Here is a 16,326-nt window from a genome sequence, read left to right as displayed (position 1 = left end):
TTTTTTTGGGGTTTTTTTGTTTTTTTTTAATTTTATTGGCTGTGTTGGGTCTTTTTTGCTGTGCACGGGCTTTCTTTTCAGTTGCGGTGAGTGGGAGCTACTCTTCGTTGTGGTGCGCGGGCTCCTCATTGCCATGGCTTCTCTTGTTGCGGAGCACAGGCTCTAGGTGCGTGGGCTTCAGTAGTTGCAGCACATGGGCTCAATAGTTGTGGCTCACGGGCTCTAAAGCGCAGGCTCAATAGTTGTGGCGCACGGGCTTAGCTGCTCCATGGCATGTGGGGTCTTCCTGGAGCAGGGATCGAACCCATGTCCCCTGCATTGGCAGGTGGATTCTCAACCACTGCACCACCTAGGAAGCCCTGGGTTCCACAGTTTAGGTGGAACAAAGTAGAGTTCTTATAGAGGAAGGTGGACAGAACAGTAGCCAGCATGAATGGAGCTGCCTGACGTAACCATGTTAAATTAGGAGCAGTTGAGGGATTTGGCACATATTAAGCAGATTAGATATATTATGTCTGGAACCAATGGGTAAAAATTAGAAGAAGACAGAGTTTGGCTGATTCTAATAGTTAACATCTATCCATTTGTGCTGTTGAACTATAGCCAAATAATGAGTTTCTCATCATTGGAATTATTTAAGCAGAGGTTGGAGGACCGTTCAGGTCTCAGCTTTTGTATCACCTCATCAAGATGCCTTTCTTGACTATCCTGCCTAAAATAGCACATACACTCTCAGCACTCTTTTTCCCTCTTACCTTGCTTTATTTTTTCTTTGTTTGAAAAGGGTCAGAAATTGTACACTTATTATCTGATATGTCTGTGACCTTTTGGACCAATTGAATTACATTTATTTGTTTATTTATTTATTGTCTCTCTTCCGCCTTAGAATGTAAGCTCCATGTGGGCAGAGATTTTGGCTGTGATACACAGCAAAGAACTGGGCTTGGCCTATAGTAGTAGTCACACAATAAATATTTGTTGAATGAATGAATATTAGAGAAAGAGATGATTGCGTTCAACTGGTGGATCTCTTGTGCTTTACATTTTGGGGGACTTCTGATTTTTTAAGGTACTTCTATGTAGTTTGTAAGTCCCTTCAGGGCAAGGATGGTATTTCCTAATGATAAATGTAACTCTCATGTGGTATATGTGTTATAGTTTATAAAAACACTTTCATAAGCATTATTCAGCAGTATAAATGAGATGACTGGCTTTCTCTCATCTGTACGTACTCAGCTCAGATGTTTCCTGTGTAGAGCATCTGTCCATAATTTCACCATCTAAGATGGTTCCCAGTCTCTATCTGTCACATGGCATTATTTTATTTCCTTCAAGTACTTATCACTTATTACCGTATTTATTTGTTTGTATCTTAATTGTGCCTCACCATGCACCAGAATGTAAGTTCCGTGAGGGCAGGTATCTCCTGCCTTATCCTAGCACTTAGAAAAAGTGCCCGGCACATAGAGGATACTCAAACATCAGCTAAATGAATAATTGAAATCACTGTATAAATTGTAAAATAATGTAGTAGTTAATAATGTTAATCTTCACAGTAATCTTTGACCCAAGTATGGATTAGATTTCCCTGTTCTGCATTCTCAGGGCAACCTGTACTACCTCATTAACTTAAATTTGTCATAATTGTGCCAGATTATTTGTGTTATTATTTATTTAATACCTCTGCTTATCTCTAAACCACAGACTCCATGAATTTCGGAACCATGTCTATCTTGTTCCCCTAACATTTAACATGGTGCTTTTGTACTTAGAAGGAGTTTAATAAATATTTATTGAATAAACGAGTGTGTGTACAATCCTGTGAGATATTATCTCTGTCTTTCAGATGAGTAAACTGATGCTTGGAAGGATTAAGTAATTTATTCAAAACGGTTAGTTATAGAAACGAGACTTTAACCAGCACCTTCTGACTCTCAATATCACATTCTTTCAATTACACTGTTAGTTTTTAGACATGGAAATTAATCAGTATTATCTAGGGAGCCTTTGAAAATACAGATTCTCAGACCACACTCAATGAGAATCTCTGAAGATGGGTCTCAGTACTGTGTTTAAGGACATGAGAAAAATTATTTAGAAGATTGTGATGTTAAGTAGCATTTGAGAATCAGTATTATATCCTAAGGGTTGGCAAACTACTATTTGGGGGCCAAATGCAACCCACTGCCAGTTTTTATAAACTGGTATTAATAGAAAACAGCCATGCTTATTCATTTACATATTGTCTATGGCTGTTTTCATGCTACAGTGTGCAAGGTGCGTATTTGTGACAGAGACTGAATGGCCCAAAAAGCATAAAATGTTTTCTCTCTGGTCCTTTACAAAAAGTTTGCCAACCCCTGATCTATACTTTATTGCCTGTCCTATTTCTATTGTGATATTTTTGTGCTTGGTGATGTGGTAGACATGATGTTTGGCTTCATTATGCACACCTAGGTAATAGACACTCAGATATTCTTATTGAGTCAGTAAAAATTATTTTGCAGTTTACCTGATAATAAGGGACTAAGCTATAAATAGCCTAAGCAGTCAAATTTAAGAGAAATACTAATCTTGGTATGGTTCAAGCTAGTGAACCCTCACAGTGGATGAACTGCTTTTACCAGAGATTCCTTTTCATTCACTTGGTAATAGGGTGTTCCCTAAATGGTGGAAGACGTGAGGTTTCTTACCTGTATAATAGGAATTGGTTACCGTAATTGATGTGTGTAATAGAGAACTGTAATTAATACCCTAATTATTTTGGTACCCCATGCTGCTATAATCCTTCAAGCCAAAGTCTCTTGGATGCCTTTGGTCAGAACTCAAACTAATACAGGCAACCCAGGACTGACCAAACCTCTTCCTGCACTGCCTTATACAGTAGCTGTTACCCACGTGTAGGTATTTAAATTTAAATTAATTAAAATTAAATAACATTTAAAATTTAATTCCTCACTCACACTAGCCACATTTTAAGTGTTCAGTAAGTAACATGTGTCTAGTGGCTAACTTATTGGTCAGCACAGATACACATTTCTATTATCACAAAGTTTTAGTGGGCAGTGTTACTATAGAAGCTAGAGGTCAAGAGCTGCAGTCTAGTCATATCCAAGACTTACTATCTGACTTATTTATTTCTAAGAATGGAATAATAATTTTTAATGTTTTCTTTTTCTAACAGCCAATAGTGATGAAAGTATTCAGTCTTTGCTTTAGAGCCATCTCAGCTAAGAGCAAACTCTTTATTAAATTCTGATACACTCTTTAAATCTTGACTCTGGGAAATACCCATCTCATTTACCCTATGGGCTAACTCTCTATTCAAGATGATTAATCATTGGCCAGCTCATGAAATAGTTCAGAACTGACTATGGTTTCTGGCCAAATCTGTTTGGCTCAGTTAGGATGGTGGGAAAGGAACCAGTTTTAAAACAGAAGCTATAAAGTCAGTAGAGTATAAAGTCTTGGCATCATCTTTGGAGTGATTTAGATTTCATCATTCAGTGACTCATTTTTATTCCCAGCATCTAGTGCTTTTTGCATGGCCCAAAGGGGCCCTGTGCTGCTCCACTGCAGAGGAAACTTCAAGAAATGCTGTTTTGCTACAGTGTTTTAGCTTGTGAGAGTCTCTGGGACCTTCCCTGCTCCATCATGGGGTCACCTCTAGGTGGGTATTAGAGGGAGATTCATAATGATTTAACCTTTAATAAAGAACTTGGTGATCTTTTGTGGTCCAGTAAGATATGTATTTAATAGCCTATCCCTTAAAATGTTTTCCCTGACCCCAGCTCAGGGTCACCTTAAAGACTGTTTCTCTAGCAGTTTTCCTCAAACTTTGAGAGGCCCTATGGCCACTTCAAGAGGCTAAAAGATTCTGTAAATTTCCCAACCTGTTCTTAGTTACTGTCATCAGAAATGCTTCTGAGGATCTACTTTTCTCTAAACTAACAGATCTTTGTCATTTTGCACCTCGGAGCAATGCGATGGTGGCAGGGATAGGAGTGCATTGGGGTGGGTGAGAGAGAGAGTTTTTAGAGTGAGGATTCAATTATAACCTTACTCATTCTGGCTTTTCTTGCCCTCAACAACTCCTCTTACCCAATGTCTCAAGGTAGCCTCTTCTGTATTCTTTCTGAGCTGAGATGGTGGGATTCAGCCACATCAGGTATTAAAAGCAATCATTTGATGGCAAAAAGGGACCTTTAGAGGAGTCAGATTGTTCAGAAGGAATCTCTTCACCCACTTTCTGCCTCTTCTGTTCTGTTTTCCATGAGCTTCCTGGATACTTCTTTGAGACACTGGTATGATTTGTTCTAGCATTTTGGATCACTTTAGGGACTAACATGAAAAACACCTCAGGTCATCTTAGACCATGATTTTAAAACATTGATCTAAAATGATTTACTCAGATCACCTCGATTCTTCCCCCTAATACTCCTTTGAGCCCAAACAGGGCAAAATAAGTTTTCTTATGGTCCAGATGAGTCTGAAAATAGCCTAATGTTTAGTATAGATTACAGTCTGAAAGCATTTTTTAGGAAGTTGACTGTGATAGAGATTTCTATTTCCTTTACAGGTCATTTTACCTGGGACAAATACCTAAAAGAAACATGTTCAGTCCCAGCGCCTGTCCATTGCTTCAAGCAGGTAATTGATTCTCAACATTTTTAGTAGGTGGGAGGCAAATAGTTTTTTCTGGTCCTTAGACAAGCAAAACATGAGGTGGAAGCCTTTGGGCTTCTCACCTGAAGTCCCCAGAATAAAATTCTATGGAAAGAATACAATTCAGAACTCAGAACTCACTGTGAGTTTTAGGCATCCTCCCCAACTTCATCCCAAGTAACACCTTCTCCTTCTTCTTCACCTCCCTGAGGATATTTCATGTTACTGAAAACAGTTGCTAATTTTTACTACAGCTCTTAGTTCAGGCAGATAGGAAACAGAGTTATAGCCCTTAGACAATTCTTGAAAGTGGAGCAGTATTCACATCTCTGTATTCAACTCACCTGCTACTATCTTATCTTTCCATAAGAATATTGGCACTGAATCCCATTGAGGAGCGTGTTAGGACCTGTTAGAGGTCATTCAGAGCTTCCTGCCCCCTGCGTAGGATTAAGTGCCCCATGCAATGCACAGATGATGTTGACTATATCAGTACTTGATAAAGCTAGTAAGCAAAGAAATGTACTTCTGCTAAATAGAGCTATGTATCAGGAAGTTGTTTATATCTCCCTCCCTTTAGTATTCAATTGTTATTTCAACAAACTGTCAACATTTCGCTTTGAATTTGAATTTTGTCTATGCTCTAAATAAAAGTACAAATTCAGGACTTTTGCTCATTTGAAATAATAGGGACTAAATTGATACTCCCACCTGAAATAATTTAAACAGGCAAAATATATTAAATAATTGTTTTCAAGTTACTGAAGATCAGGCAACCAAGCACAGTGATCTCTGAGAGATGGAAAACAAATGAGTTGAGCCGCTCATATTTACTGCCTTAAAATAGTTTGGAGGCCATGGCCCAGGGAAGGGGAACCCAGGTTGAGCTTGGAAGATTCCCTAAGTTGAGGAGATGGAACTGAGAGCCCAGGGAAACTAGAATTTTCAGGACAGAGTACCAGAGAGGAGAAAGTTGCATAGAAAAAGAACTGCAGAGAGCCCCCTTTAAAGTGTTCATCAAAATACTCTTGTTCAGTATATGCATGTGAGCTCCAAAGCCAAGGGAAAAACAATCTGAAAGGATTAGAAGGATAGTAAAAGGAGAGAGCCTGGTGCTCAAGAGCCTGGGAATAGTGCCTGATCCCACCAGCTAGACTGAAAAATCTCATAATTCATGTGGCATTGGGTGGAATACTTGGGAAGATCCTGTTCAGTAGTGGCAAATGATTAGCCTTAGGATAAGGATGCTCTGAACCTGCCTAACAAACCAAAAGCAAGGCTCAAAATGATCAAATTATTTTCAAGTTACTTAACTGCATCTAGAAACACAGCACAAGAAGGAAATGCAAAAATATCCAGAACCTAATAGGTAAAAGTCACAATGTCTGACATCTAATCAAAGATTATCAGGCATGTAAGGAGGCAGGAAAGCATAACTAATAGTGAACAGAATAATCAATTGATACAGTCTTAGAACCTATACAAACCTTAGAATAGCAGATAAAAACATAAAAACAATTATTCAATTGTGTTCCATATGTTTGAAAGTTAAGCACAGACATGGAAGATATAAAAAAAAGACTCATATTGAACCCTTAAGTGCAAAACAAAAAATACACTAGATGGGAAACTGTTAATGGCAGAAGAAAAGATTCATAAATGTGAAAACATAGCAATAGAAGATATCCAAAATGAAACACAAAGAGAAAGAAGAACTTTAAAAAGATGAAAAAGAGATCATTGAGGCATGGGATAACGTCATAGACCATGTCATTGGAGTGCCCAGAGGAGAGAAGAGTTGGGGGACCAAAAACGTATTTGAAGATAAAATGGCAAAATATTTTCCAAAATTGAGGAAAACTATCAATATACAGATTCAAGAAGCTAAATGAATCCCCTAAAAAAAAGAAACAAGAAGAAAACTATACTAAGGCATGTCATAAATTACCAAAACTAGTGATAGAGACATCTTAAAAGCAGCCAGAAGAAAAAAGACACTTTATATACAGGGGAACTAAGATAAGAATGACATTATATTTTCTTGTCATAAGCAACGCAAACAAGAAGAAAGCTGAGTAACATCTTCAAAGTATCAAACCCATAATTCTGTATCCAGCAAAAAGATCTTCAAGAAATGAAGGCAAAATAGAGATATTTTCAGATACACAAAAAGTGAAGGAATTCATTACTAGCAGACTCACTATAAGAAATGTTAAGTAGTACAGACATATATATACTACCAACTGTAAAATAGTCAGTGGGAAGTTGTTGTATAACAAAGGGAGTCCAACTCGAGGATGGAAGATGCCTTAGAGGACTGGGGCAGGGAGGGTGGGGGGGAATCGAGGGGGGGCGTCAAGGAAGGGAGGGAATATGGGGATATGTGTATAAAAACAGTTGATTGAACCTGGTGTACCCCCCAAAAAAATAAAATAAAATAATAATAAAAAAAAAAAAAAAAAAAACACTGTGAAAAAAAAAAAAAAAAAAAAAAAAAAAAAAAGAAATGTTAAAGGCCATCATGCAGAAGCAAAATGTAACCAGATAGAATTACAGATATACACAAAGGAATGAAAGTCACTAGAAATTGTAATTACAAGGGTAAATACTTAAGATCTTCTTATTAGGTCTCTATAAAGATAATTGACTGTGTAAACAATGACAGTAACATTCTAGAGGTGATAACATGTATTAGTAAAATGTATAATAACAATAACATAAAAGCCAAGAGGGGAGAAGTCTTAATATACTATTATAAAATTCTTATACATGAAGTAGTATAAAATTACTTGAAGATAGAACAGTAATTTAAATGTGTTTACTCTAAACCCCAAATCACCACCAAAATAATAGAAAACAAATAGCAAGATGGTGGATTTAAATCCAGCCATATCAGTAATCTAATTATAAATGGTCTAAATGCTCCAATTAATAAGCTGAGATTGTCACGTTGAGTAAAAAGTAAGACCCAATTATATACTGCCTGCAAGAAATTATGCTTTCTTTTAAGAGTATAAGTGCTTTACAATGTTGTGCAGTTTCCACTGTACAACAAAGTGAATCAGCTGTATTTATACATATATCCCCATATCCCCTCCCTCTTGAGCCTCCCTCACCTCCTCCCTATCCCACCCCTCTAGGTCATCACCAAGCATCGAGTTGATCTACCTATGTTATGCAGCAGCTTCCCGCTAGCTAGCTGTTTTACATTTGGTAGTGTATGTATGTCAATGCTACTCTCTCGCTTCGTCCCAGCTTCCCCTTCCCCCCACCGTGTCCTCAAGACCATTCTCTACATCTGTCTCTTTCTTATCCTGCCACTAGGTTCATCATCAGTACCGTTTGTTTGTTTGTTTGTTTGTTTGTTTTAGATTCCATGTATATGTGTTAGCATACGGTATTTGTTTTTCTCTTTCCGGCTTACCTCACTCTGTATGACAGACTTTAGGTCCATCCACCTCACTACAAATAACTCAGTTTCTTTCCTTTTTTGGGCGAGTAATATTCCATTGTATATATGTGCCACATCTTCTTTATCCATTCATCTGTTGATGGGCATTTACGTGCTTCCATGTCCTGGCTATTGTAAATAGTGCTGCAGTGAACATTGTGATACATGTATCATTTTGAAGAAATTATACTTTACATGTAGACACAAATAGTTTGAAAGTAAAAGAATGGAAAATTTACCATGTTGACATTAGCCATAATAAAGCTGAAATGACCTATTAATATCAAAGTATATTTTAGAGGCAAAAGATATTATCAGGTATAAATACAGTAATTTCATCATGAAAAGGGGTCACACAGTCCTTACATGAAGAAAAATGATAGAACTGTAAGGAGAGAGAAATAAATCTAAAATTGTCTGTAGGGCTGTCTATAATTAAAGAACAAATAGAAAGTCAGCAAGTATATAGTAGACCTGAGCAATGCTATCAATAAACTTAACCTAATTGACATATATAGAACACTACCCAATAACAGAATATACATTCTTTTCAAGTGCATGCAGAGCATTTACCAAGTTATACCATATTCTAGACTGTAAAGTAAGGCTTGATAAATTCAAAAGGATTTAAGTAATACAAAGTATATTCTTTGATTACATTGAAATTAAATTAAAAACCAATGACAGAAAGTTACCTAAAAAAATCTCCAAATATTTGGAAACTAAGAAACACATTTCTAAACACTTTATGGATGTTTAGAAACAAAAAGGGACATTAGAAAATATTATCAACTAAATGAAAGCAGAACATTTCAGTCTGTAGGATGCTGCTAATGCACTACTTTGAGGGAAACTTATAGCACTAAACATCTGTATTAGAAGAGAAGTTTAATTTAGTGACCTCAGTTTCCACTTTAAAAAACTAGGGGAAAAAAGAGCAAGTAAGCAAAGGAAAGAAAATAATAAAAATTAGAGCATAAGTCAATGAAATAAAAAACAGAAAAATAATAGAGAAATTTATTGAAACCAAAAGTGATTCTTTGCAATGATCAATAAAAGTGATAAACCTCTAGACAGATTAATCAATAGAAGAAAACACAAATTACTAATATCAGAACTGAAAGAAATAACATCCCTATTGATTACACATATATTAAAAGCATAGTGAAGGAATATTAGGAACAAATTTATGCCTTTAAATTTGACAAGTTAGATGAAATGGATAATTTGTATCAATGACACAAATTACCAAAGTTCACTCAAGAAGATAGAAAATCTGAGTAGCACTATTTCTGATATAGAAGTTGAATTTGTAGTTAAAAACTTTCCTGCAAAGAAAATTCCAGGCCTAGATGACTTTGCTGGTGAGTTGTTCCAAACATTTAAGGAAAAAATAATGCAAATTCTACACAGACTCTTCCAGAAAGTTGAAGAGAAAGGAATACCTCTCAACTCTTTCTACGTGGTAAACATTACTCTGATACCAAAAGCAGGGAAGAACATTGAAAGAAAACAAAACTACAAAGCAACATCCCATATGGGGACTTCCCTGGTGGTACAGTGGTTAAGAATCTGCCTGCCAATGCATGGGACATGGGTTCAATCCCTGGTCCAGGAAGATCCCACATGCCGCAGAGTAACTGAGCCCGTGCACTACAACTACTGAGCCTGCACTCTAGAGCCCATGAGCCACAACTACTGAGCCCACATGCCACAACTACTGAAGCCTGGGCCCCTAGAGCCCATGCTCTGCAACAAGAGAAGCCACCGCACTGAGAAGCCCACACACCGCAACGAAGAGTAGCCCCTGCTCACTGCAACTAGAGGAAAAAAACCCGTGTGCAGCAATGAAGACCAAATGCAGCCAATAAATAAATAAATAAAATGCCATATGAAAATTACATGTAAAAATTCTAAACAAAAAATTTTTGTTTCAATTTTTATTGTCAACATCACACATCCTTAACCAATCATTAAAATGCTGGCTTTAGTCCTGAGGTATACATATTTTTTCATGTTAAGGATGTATTATTCAATTCCTAGTTTAGTGGGTTTTTTTGTTTTTTTGTGTGTTTTTTCCTTTCCTTTTTCTGCTGCTGTATTTTCATTTTTTAAAATTTTGATTGATTTACAATGTTGTGTTAGTTTCAGGTGTACAGCAAAGTGAATCAGTTACACAAAATTTTAAGAAATCGAATCCAACAATATATAAAAATAATTCGTCATGACCAAGTGGATTTTAATTCCAGTAATGCAAGGTTGATTTAACATTCAAAAACCAATCAATGTAATTCACTGTATGAACACACTAATGAAGAAAAATTATCATCACAATAGATGCAGAAAAAGTATCTGATAAAATCCAGTGTCCATTACTAATAAAAACTCTCAACAAACAAGAAATAGAAGGGAATTCCTAAGTCCTAAACTCTATGAAAAATCTAATAATATCATACTTAATGGTAAAACACTAAATGCTTTCTCTTAAGGTCAGGAACAAGATAACGATGTCTGCCCTTACCATTTCTCTTCAACATTGTACTACAATGTCACCAGGCCAAAAAAAGAAATAAAAGCAATCCATATTGAAGGATTAGAACAAACTTAAAATAAATCGATGGCATACAAGTAAATTGATGGTCAATATTATTTCATTAGGGAAATACAAAGTAAAATCACAGTGTGATATCTCTATACATTTGTTTAAATGTCACTGATTTAAAAAAAGACTGACCATACCTAATAGTGACAAGGATGTGGAATAAACGGAACTTTCATAAAATGCTGGTAAAAATATAAAATAGGTCAATTACTTTGAAAAATAATTTGACAGAAAAATTTCAACACACTGCTGAGCAAAAAAAAACCCCCACAAAAACAAACAAACACTACATAAACTAGGAATTGAATAATACATCCTTAACATGAAAAAATAATATGTATACCTCAGGACTAAAGCCAGCATTTTACTCAATAATTAAAAGTAACTCAATAGAAGATATAATGAAAGAGACTCCCATTTACAAAAGCAAATTAAAAAATTAATATTTAGGAATAAACTAACAAATATACCAAACACATATAAAGAAAATTTTGGAAAACACCTTACCAAAAGCATGCTTCATTTTTTAAAAATTCATAAAGTAAATGTCAAAATTAAGAGTTTTTGCTCTTCAAAAGACACTGATAAGAGAAGGAAAATATAAGCCATAGACTTGGAGAAAATATTGGCAAATCACACAGCTGACAGCAGTACTCTCCAAATTTATCTATTGATTTGATGTAATTCCTATCAAAATCCCAGCTGCCTATTTTGCAGAAAATGTTGTTGATCCTAAAATTCATGTAGAAATACAAAGAACACAGAGTAGCCAGAACAGTCTCAGGAAAGGAGAACAAAAGTAGAGGATTTCCTGACTTCAAAACTTACTACAAAGCTACAGTATTCAAGACAATGTGGTACTGGCATAAAGATAGATATATAGATCAGTGAATTTGGTTTGAGAGTCCAGAAATAAGCTCATACATTTATGTTCAATTGATTTTGGACGAGGATGCCAAGACAATTCAGTGGGGATTTTCAATAGCTAATGCAGGGAAAAACTGGGTATCCACATACAAAAGAATGGAGTTTGACCCTGTGTCTACACCATATACAAAAATTAACTCCCAAGTGGATGATAGTCATAAAGGTAAGAGCTGAAACTGTAAAACTCTTAGAAAACACAGGAGTAATCTTCATGACCTTGGATTAGGCAGTGGTTTCTTTAATATGGCACTAAAAGCACAAAATAGAACAAAAAGTATTGTAGATAGATTGAACTTCAACATTTATCAAAATTAAAAGATTTTGTACTTCCCAAGACACTATCAATAAAATGAAAAGACAGCCCACACAGTGGGAGAAAATATTTGCAAATCATGTATCTGATGAGGGACTTGCATCCAGAAGATATGATGAACAACTCAACAGTTAAGACAGTTTCATTTTTAAATTGGCAAAGAATTTGAAGATATTTTCCAAATATATACGAATGGCCTATAAGCACATAAAAGATCCTTAACATCATTAGTCTTTAGGGGAATGTAAATCAAAACTGCAGCGAGATATCACTTCACAAATACTGGAATAGCTGAAATCAAAAAGGCAGACAGTAACAAGTGTTCATGAGGATATAGAGAATTGGAACCCTCATATGTTTCTGGTGAGATTATAAAATTCTGTGGCCACTTTAGAGAAGTTTGGAAGTTATTCAGAATGTTAAACATAGAATTAACATATGACCCAGCAATCTCACTCCTAGGTATATACCAAAGAGAAATGAAAACATGACTACACAAAAATTGATACACAATCATTCGAGCCGAAAAGAGGAAACAGTCCAAATATCCATCAGCTCATGAATGGATAAGCAAAAAATGTAGTATATCCATTACAATGGAATATTATTCAGCAATGAAAATGAATGAAGTACTGATAAACACTACAAAATAGATTAAACTTGAAAACCTGCCAAGTGGAGAAAGGAGCCCCTCTCACATATTGTGTAATTTCATTTATAGTAAACCTCCAGACTAGGCAAATCCACAGAAACAGAAAGTAGATTAATGGTTTCCAGGCATCGGGTTAAGGGGCGAATGAGGATAGACTGCTAGTGGGTTTCGGGTTTCTTTTGGGGAATAATGAAAATGTTCTAAATTTAGAGGGAGTGATGTTTGCGCAAGTCTATGGATATACTAAAACTTACTGAATTGTACACTGTAGAAGAGTACATTTTCTGGTAAATGAGTTAAACAAATACCTACCATATGAGCCATCCATTTTGCTTTTAGATGTTTACCCAAGAGAAAAGAAAGTACATTTCCAATGAAGATGTGTAGATGGATGTTCATAGATTTATTTGTAATAGTTGAAAACTGAAAACACAGCAAATGTTCCCCAGCATGATATACTACTCAGCAGTGAAAAGAAATGAATTATTGATGCATTCAGCAATGTGGATGAATATTAGAGTAGTTACGCTGAGTGATCATATCTACAAAAAACCTATAGCCAGCATCATACTCAATGGTGAGAAACTACAAGCTTTCCCACTAAATCAGAAACAGGGATATTCCCTCTCACCACACTTTTTCAACATTGTACTGAGAGTCCAGTATCTTGCAATAAGACAAGAAAAGGAAATAAAAGATACACAGATTGGAAAGGAAAAAATAGAACTGTTTGCAGATGACATTATTGTCTGTGTGGAAAATCTAAAATAATCAGTAACAAAAAAAAAAACCTCCTAGAACTAATAAGCAATTGTAACAAGATTGTAGGATACAAGGTTATTATACGTGACACAAGCCTAATCAAAATTCCAGCACATTATTTTATGGATATTGACAAACTGATTCTAAAGTTCATATGGAGAGGTGAAAGATGTAGAATAGCCAAAACAGTATTGAAGGAGAAGAACAAAGTTGGAGGACTGACACTACCCAGCTTTTAAGACTTATGATAAAGCTATAGTAATCAAGACAGTGTGGTATTAGCAAAAGAAGAGACAGATAGGTAAATGAACAGAATGGAGAACCCAGAAATAGTCCCACAAAAACATAGTCAACTAATCTTAGACAAAGGAACAAGGCCAATTCAGTGGAGCAAAGATCGTCTTTTCAACAAAGGTCTTAACAACTGGACAGCTGCATGCAAAAATAATAATTTAGATACAAACCTTACACCCTTCACAAAAATTAATTCAAAATAGGCCACACACCTAAATGTAGAACACAAAGCTATAAAACTCTTAGAAGATAACATAGGAGAAAACCAAGATGACCTTGGGTATGGCAATGACTTTTTAGATACAATACCAAAGGCACAATTCATGAAAGAAATAATTGATAAGCTGGACTTCATTAAAGTAAAACCTTACAGATTCAGTGCAATCCTTATCAAATTACCAATGGCATTTTTCACAGAACTAGAACAAGAAATCCTACAATTATTGTGGAAATGCAAAAGACCCCAAATAGCCAAAGCAATCTTGAGAAGGAAAGACGGAGTTGGTGGAATTAGGCTTCCTGACTTCAAACTATACTACAAGGCCACAGTGATCGAGACAGTATGGTACTGGCACAAAAATAGAAAGGAAGATCAATGGAACAGAATAGAGAACCCAGAGGTAAACCCAAGCACATATGGGCACCTTATCTTTGACAAAGGAGGCAAGAATATACAATGGAAAAAAGCCTCTTCAATAAGTGGTGCTGGGACAATTGGACAGCAACATGTAAAAGAGTGAAATTAGAACACTTCCTAACACCATACACAAAAATAAACTCAAAATGGATAAAAGACCTAAATGTAAGGCCAGACATTATAAAACTAGAGGAAAACATAGGCAGAACACTCTATGACATCCATCAAAGCAAGATCCTTTTTGACCCACCTCCTAGAATAAAGGAAATAAAATCAAGAATAAACAAATGGGACCTAATGAAACTTAAAAGCTTTTGCACAGCGAAAGAAACCATAAACAAGACAAGAAGACAACCCTCAGAATGGGAGAAAATACTTGCCAACAAAGCAATGGACAAAGGATTAATCTTCAAAATATACAAGCAGCTCATGCAGCTTAATAGCAAAAAAGCAAATAACCCAATCCACAAATGGGTGGAAGACCTAAATAGACATTTCTCCAAAGAAGACACAGATGGCCAACAAACACATGAAAAGATGCTCAACATCACTAATCATTATAGAAATGCAAGTCAAAGCCACAATGAGGTATCACCTCACACCGATCAGAATGGCCATCATCACAAAATCTAGAAACAACAAATGTTGGAGAGGGTGTGGAGAAAAGGGAACTCTCCTGCACTGTTGGTGGGAATGTAAGTTGGTACAGCCACTATGGAAAACAGTTTGGAGGTTCCTTCAAAAACTAAAAATAGAACTACCATGTGACCCAGTAATCCCACTACTGGGCATATACCCAGAGAAAACCATAATCCAGAAAGAAACATGTACCATAATATTCATTGCAGCACTGTTTACAATAGCCAGGACATGGAAGCAACCTAAATGCCCATCAACAGATGAATGGATAAAGAAGATGTGGCATATATACATACAATGGAATATTACTCAGCCATAAAAGGGAATGAGATGGAGCTATATGTAATGAGGTGGATAGACCTAGAGTCTGTCTTACAGAGTGAGGTAAGCCAGACAGAGAAAAACAAATACTGTATACTAACTCATATATATGAAATCTAAAAAAAAAAAAATGGTACTGATGAACCCAGTGACAGGGCAGGAATAAGGATGCAGATGAAGAGAATGGACTGGAGGACATGGGGTTGGGGGGGTGGGGTCGAAGGGGAAGCTGGGACGAAGTGAGAGAGTAGCATAGACATATATACACTACCAACTGTAAAATAGATAGCTAGTGGGAAGTTGCTGTATAACAAAGGGAGATCGACTCGATGATGGGTGATGCCTTAGAGGGCCAAGACAGGGAGGGTGGGAGGGAGTCACTGGAGGGAGGGGATATGGGGATATATGTATAAATACAGCTGATTCACTTTGGTGTACCTCAAAAGCTGGTACAAGAGTGTAAAGCAATTATATTCCAATAAAGAGCTTAAAAATAAAATTAAAATAAAATAAAATAAAATAAAATAAAACCTTCTGCTCTATGAAAGACACTGTCAAGAGAATGAGACAAGCCACAGACTGGGAGAAATTATTTGCAAAAGACATGTCTGACAAAGGACTGTTATTCAAAATATACAAAGAACACTTAGACTCGAAATAAGAAAATGACTCAAAAAGTGAGCCAAATATATTAACAGACATCTCACCAAAGAAGATTCGCAGATGACAAAAAAGGTATAAAAAAGATGTTCTACATCATATGTCATCAGAGAAATGCAAATTAAAACAAGATACCACTACATATGTATTATAATGCCAAAATCTAGAGCACTGATAACAGCAAGTGCTGGCAAGGATGTGGAACAGCAGGAGCGCTCATTCATTGCTTGTGGGAATGCAAAATGGTACAGACATTTTGTAAGACAGTGTGGTGATCTCTTATAAACTAAACATACTCTCACCATACAGTCTGGCAATTGCATGCCTTGATATTTACCCAAAGGAGTCGAAAATATATGTCCACACAAAAACTAGATTGATTGATTGCAGCTTTATTCATAAT

General features: G+C 36.0%; 1 protein-coding gene across 10 annotated transcripts in view; it reads left to right on the top strand.

Annotated features, from left to right (window-relative positions):
* SCMH1 (Scm polycomb group protein homolog 1) overlaps positions 1-16,326 on the top strand; it is a 191,779-nt gene that overhangs the window by 61,652 nt on the left and 113,801 nt on the right. For 6 of the 10 annotated variants that reach the window (XM_057707185.1, XM_057707191.1, XM_057707195.1 and 3 more), the window contains one exon: positions 4,580-4,650. The exons of 3 other annotated variants lie outside the window; for them this stretch is intronic. In XM_057707185.1, coding sequence (XP_057563168.1) covers positions 4,580-4,650 — 71 coding nt within the window. Of the gene's footprint in view, positions 1-3,540; positions 3,671-4,579; positions 4,651-16,326 lie in introns of those variants that run through there. One more of the 10 variants, XM_057707144.1, reaches the window with a different exon arrangement.

The sequence above is a fragment of the Hippopotamus amphibius genome, chromosome 1 (genome assembly GCF_030028045.1).
Source record: "Hippopotamus amphibius kiboko isolate mHipAmp2 chromosome 1, mHipAmp2.hap2, whole genome shotgun sequence".
Classification (NCBI taxonomy): domain Eukaryota; kingdom Metazoa; phylum Chordata; class Mammalia; order Artiodactyla; family Hippopotamidae; genus Hippopotamus; species Hippopotamus amphibius.
Note: the sequence above shows the minus strand (reverse complement) of the source record. Positions and strands in the feature narration are given on the sequence as shown.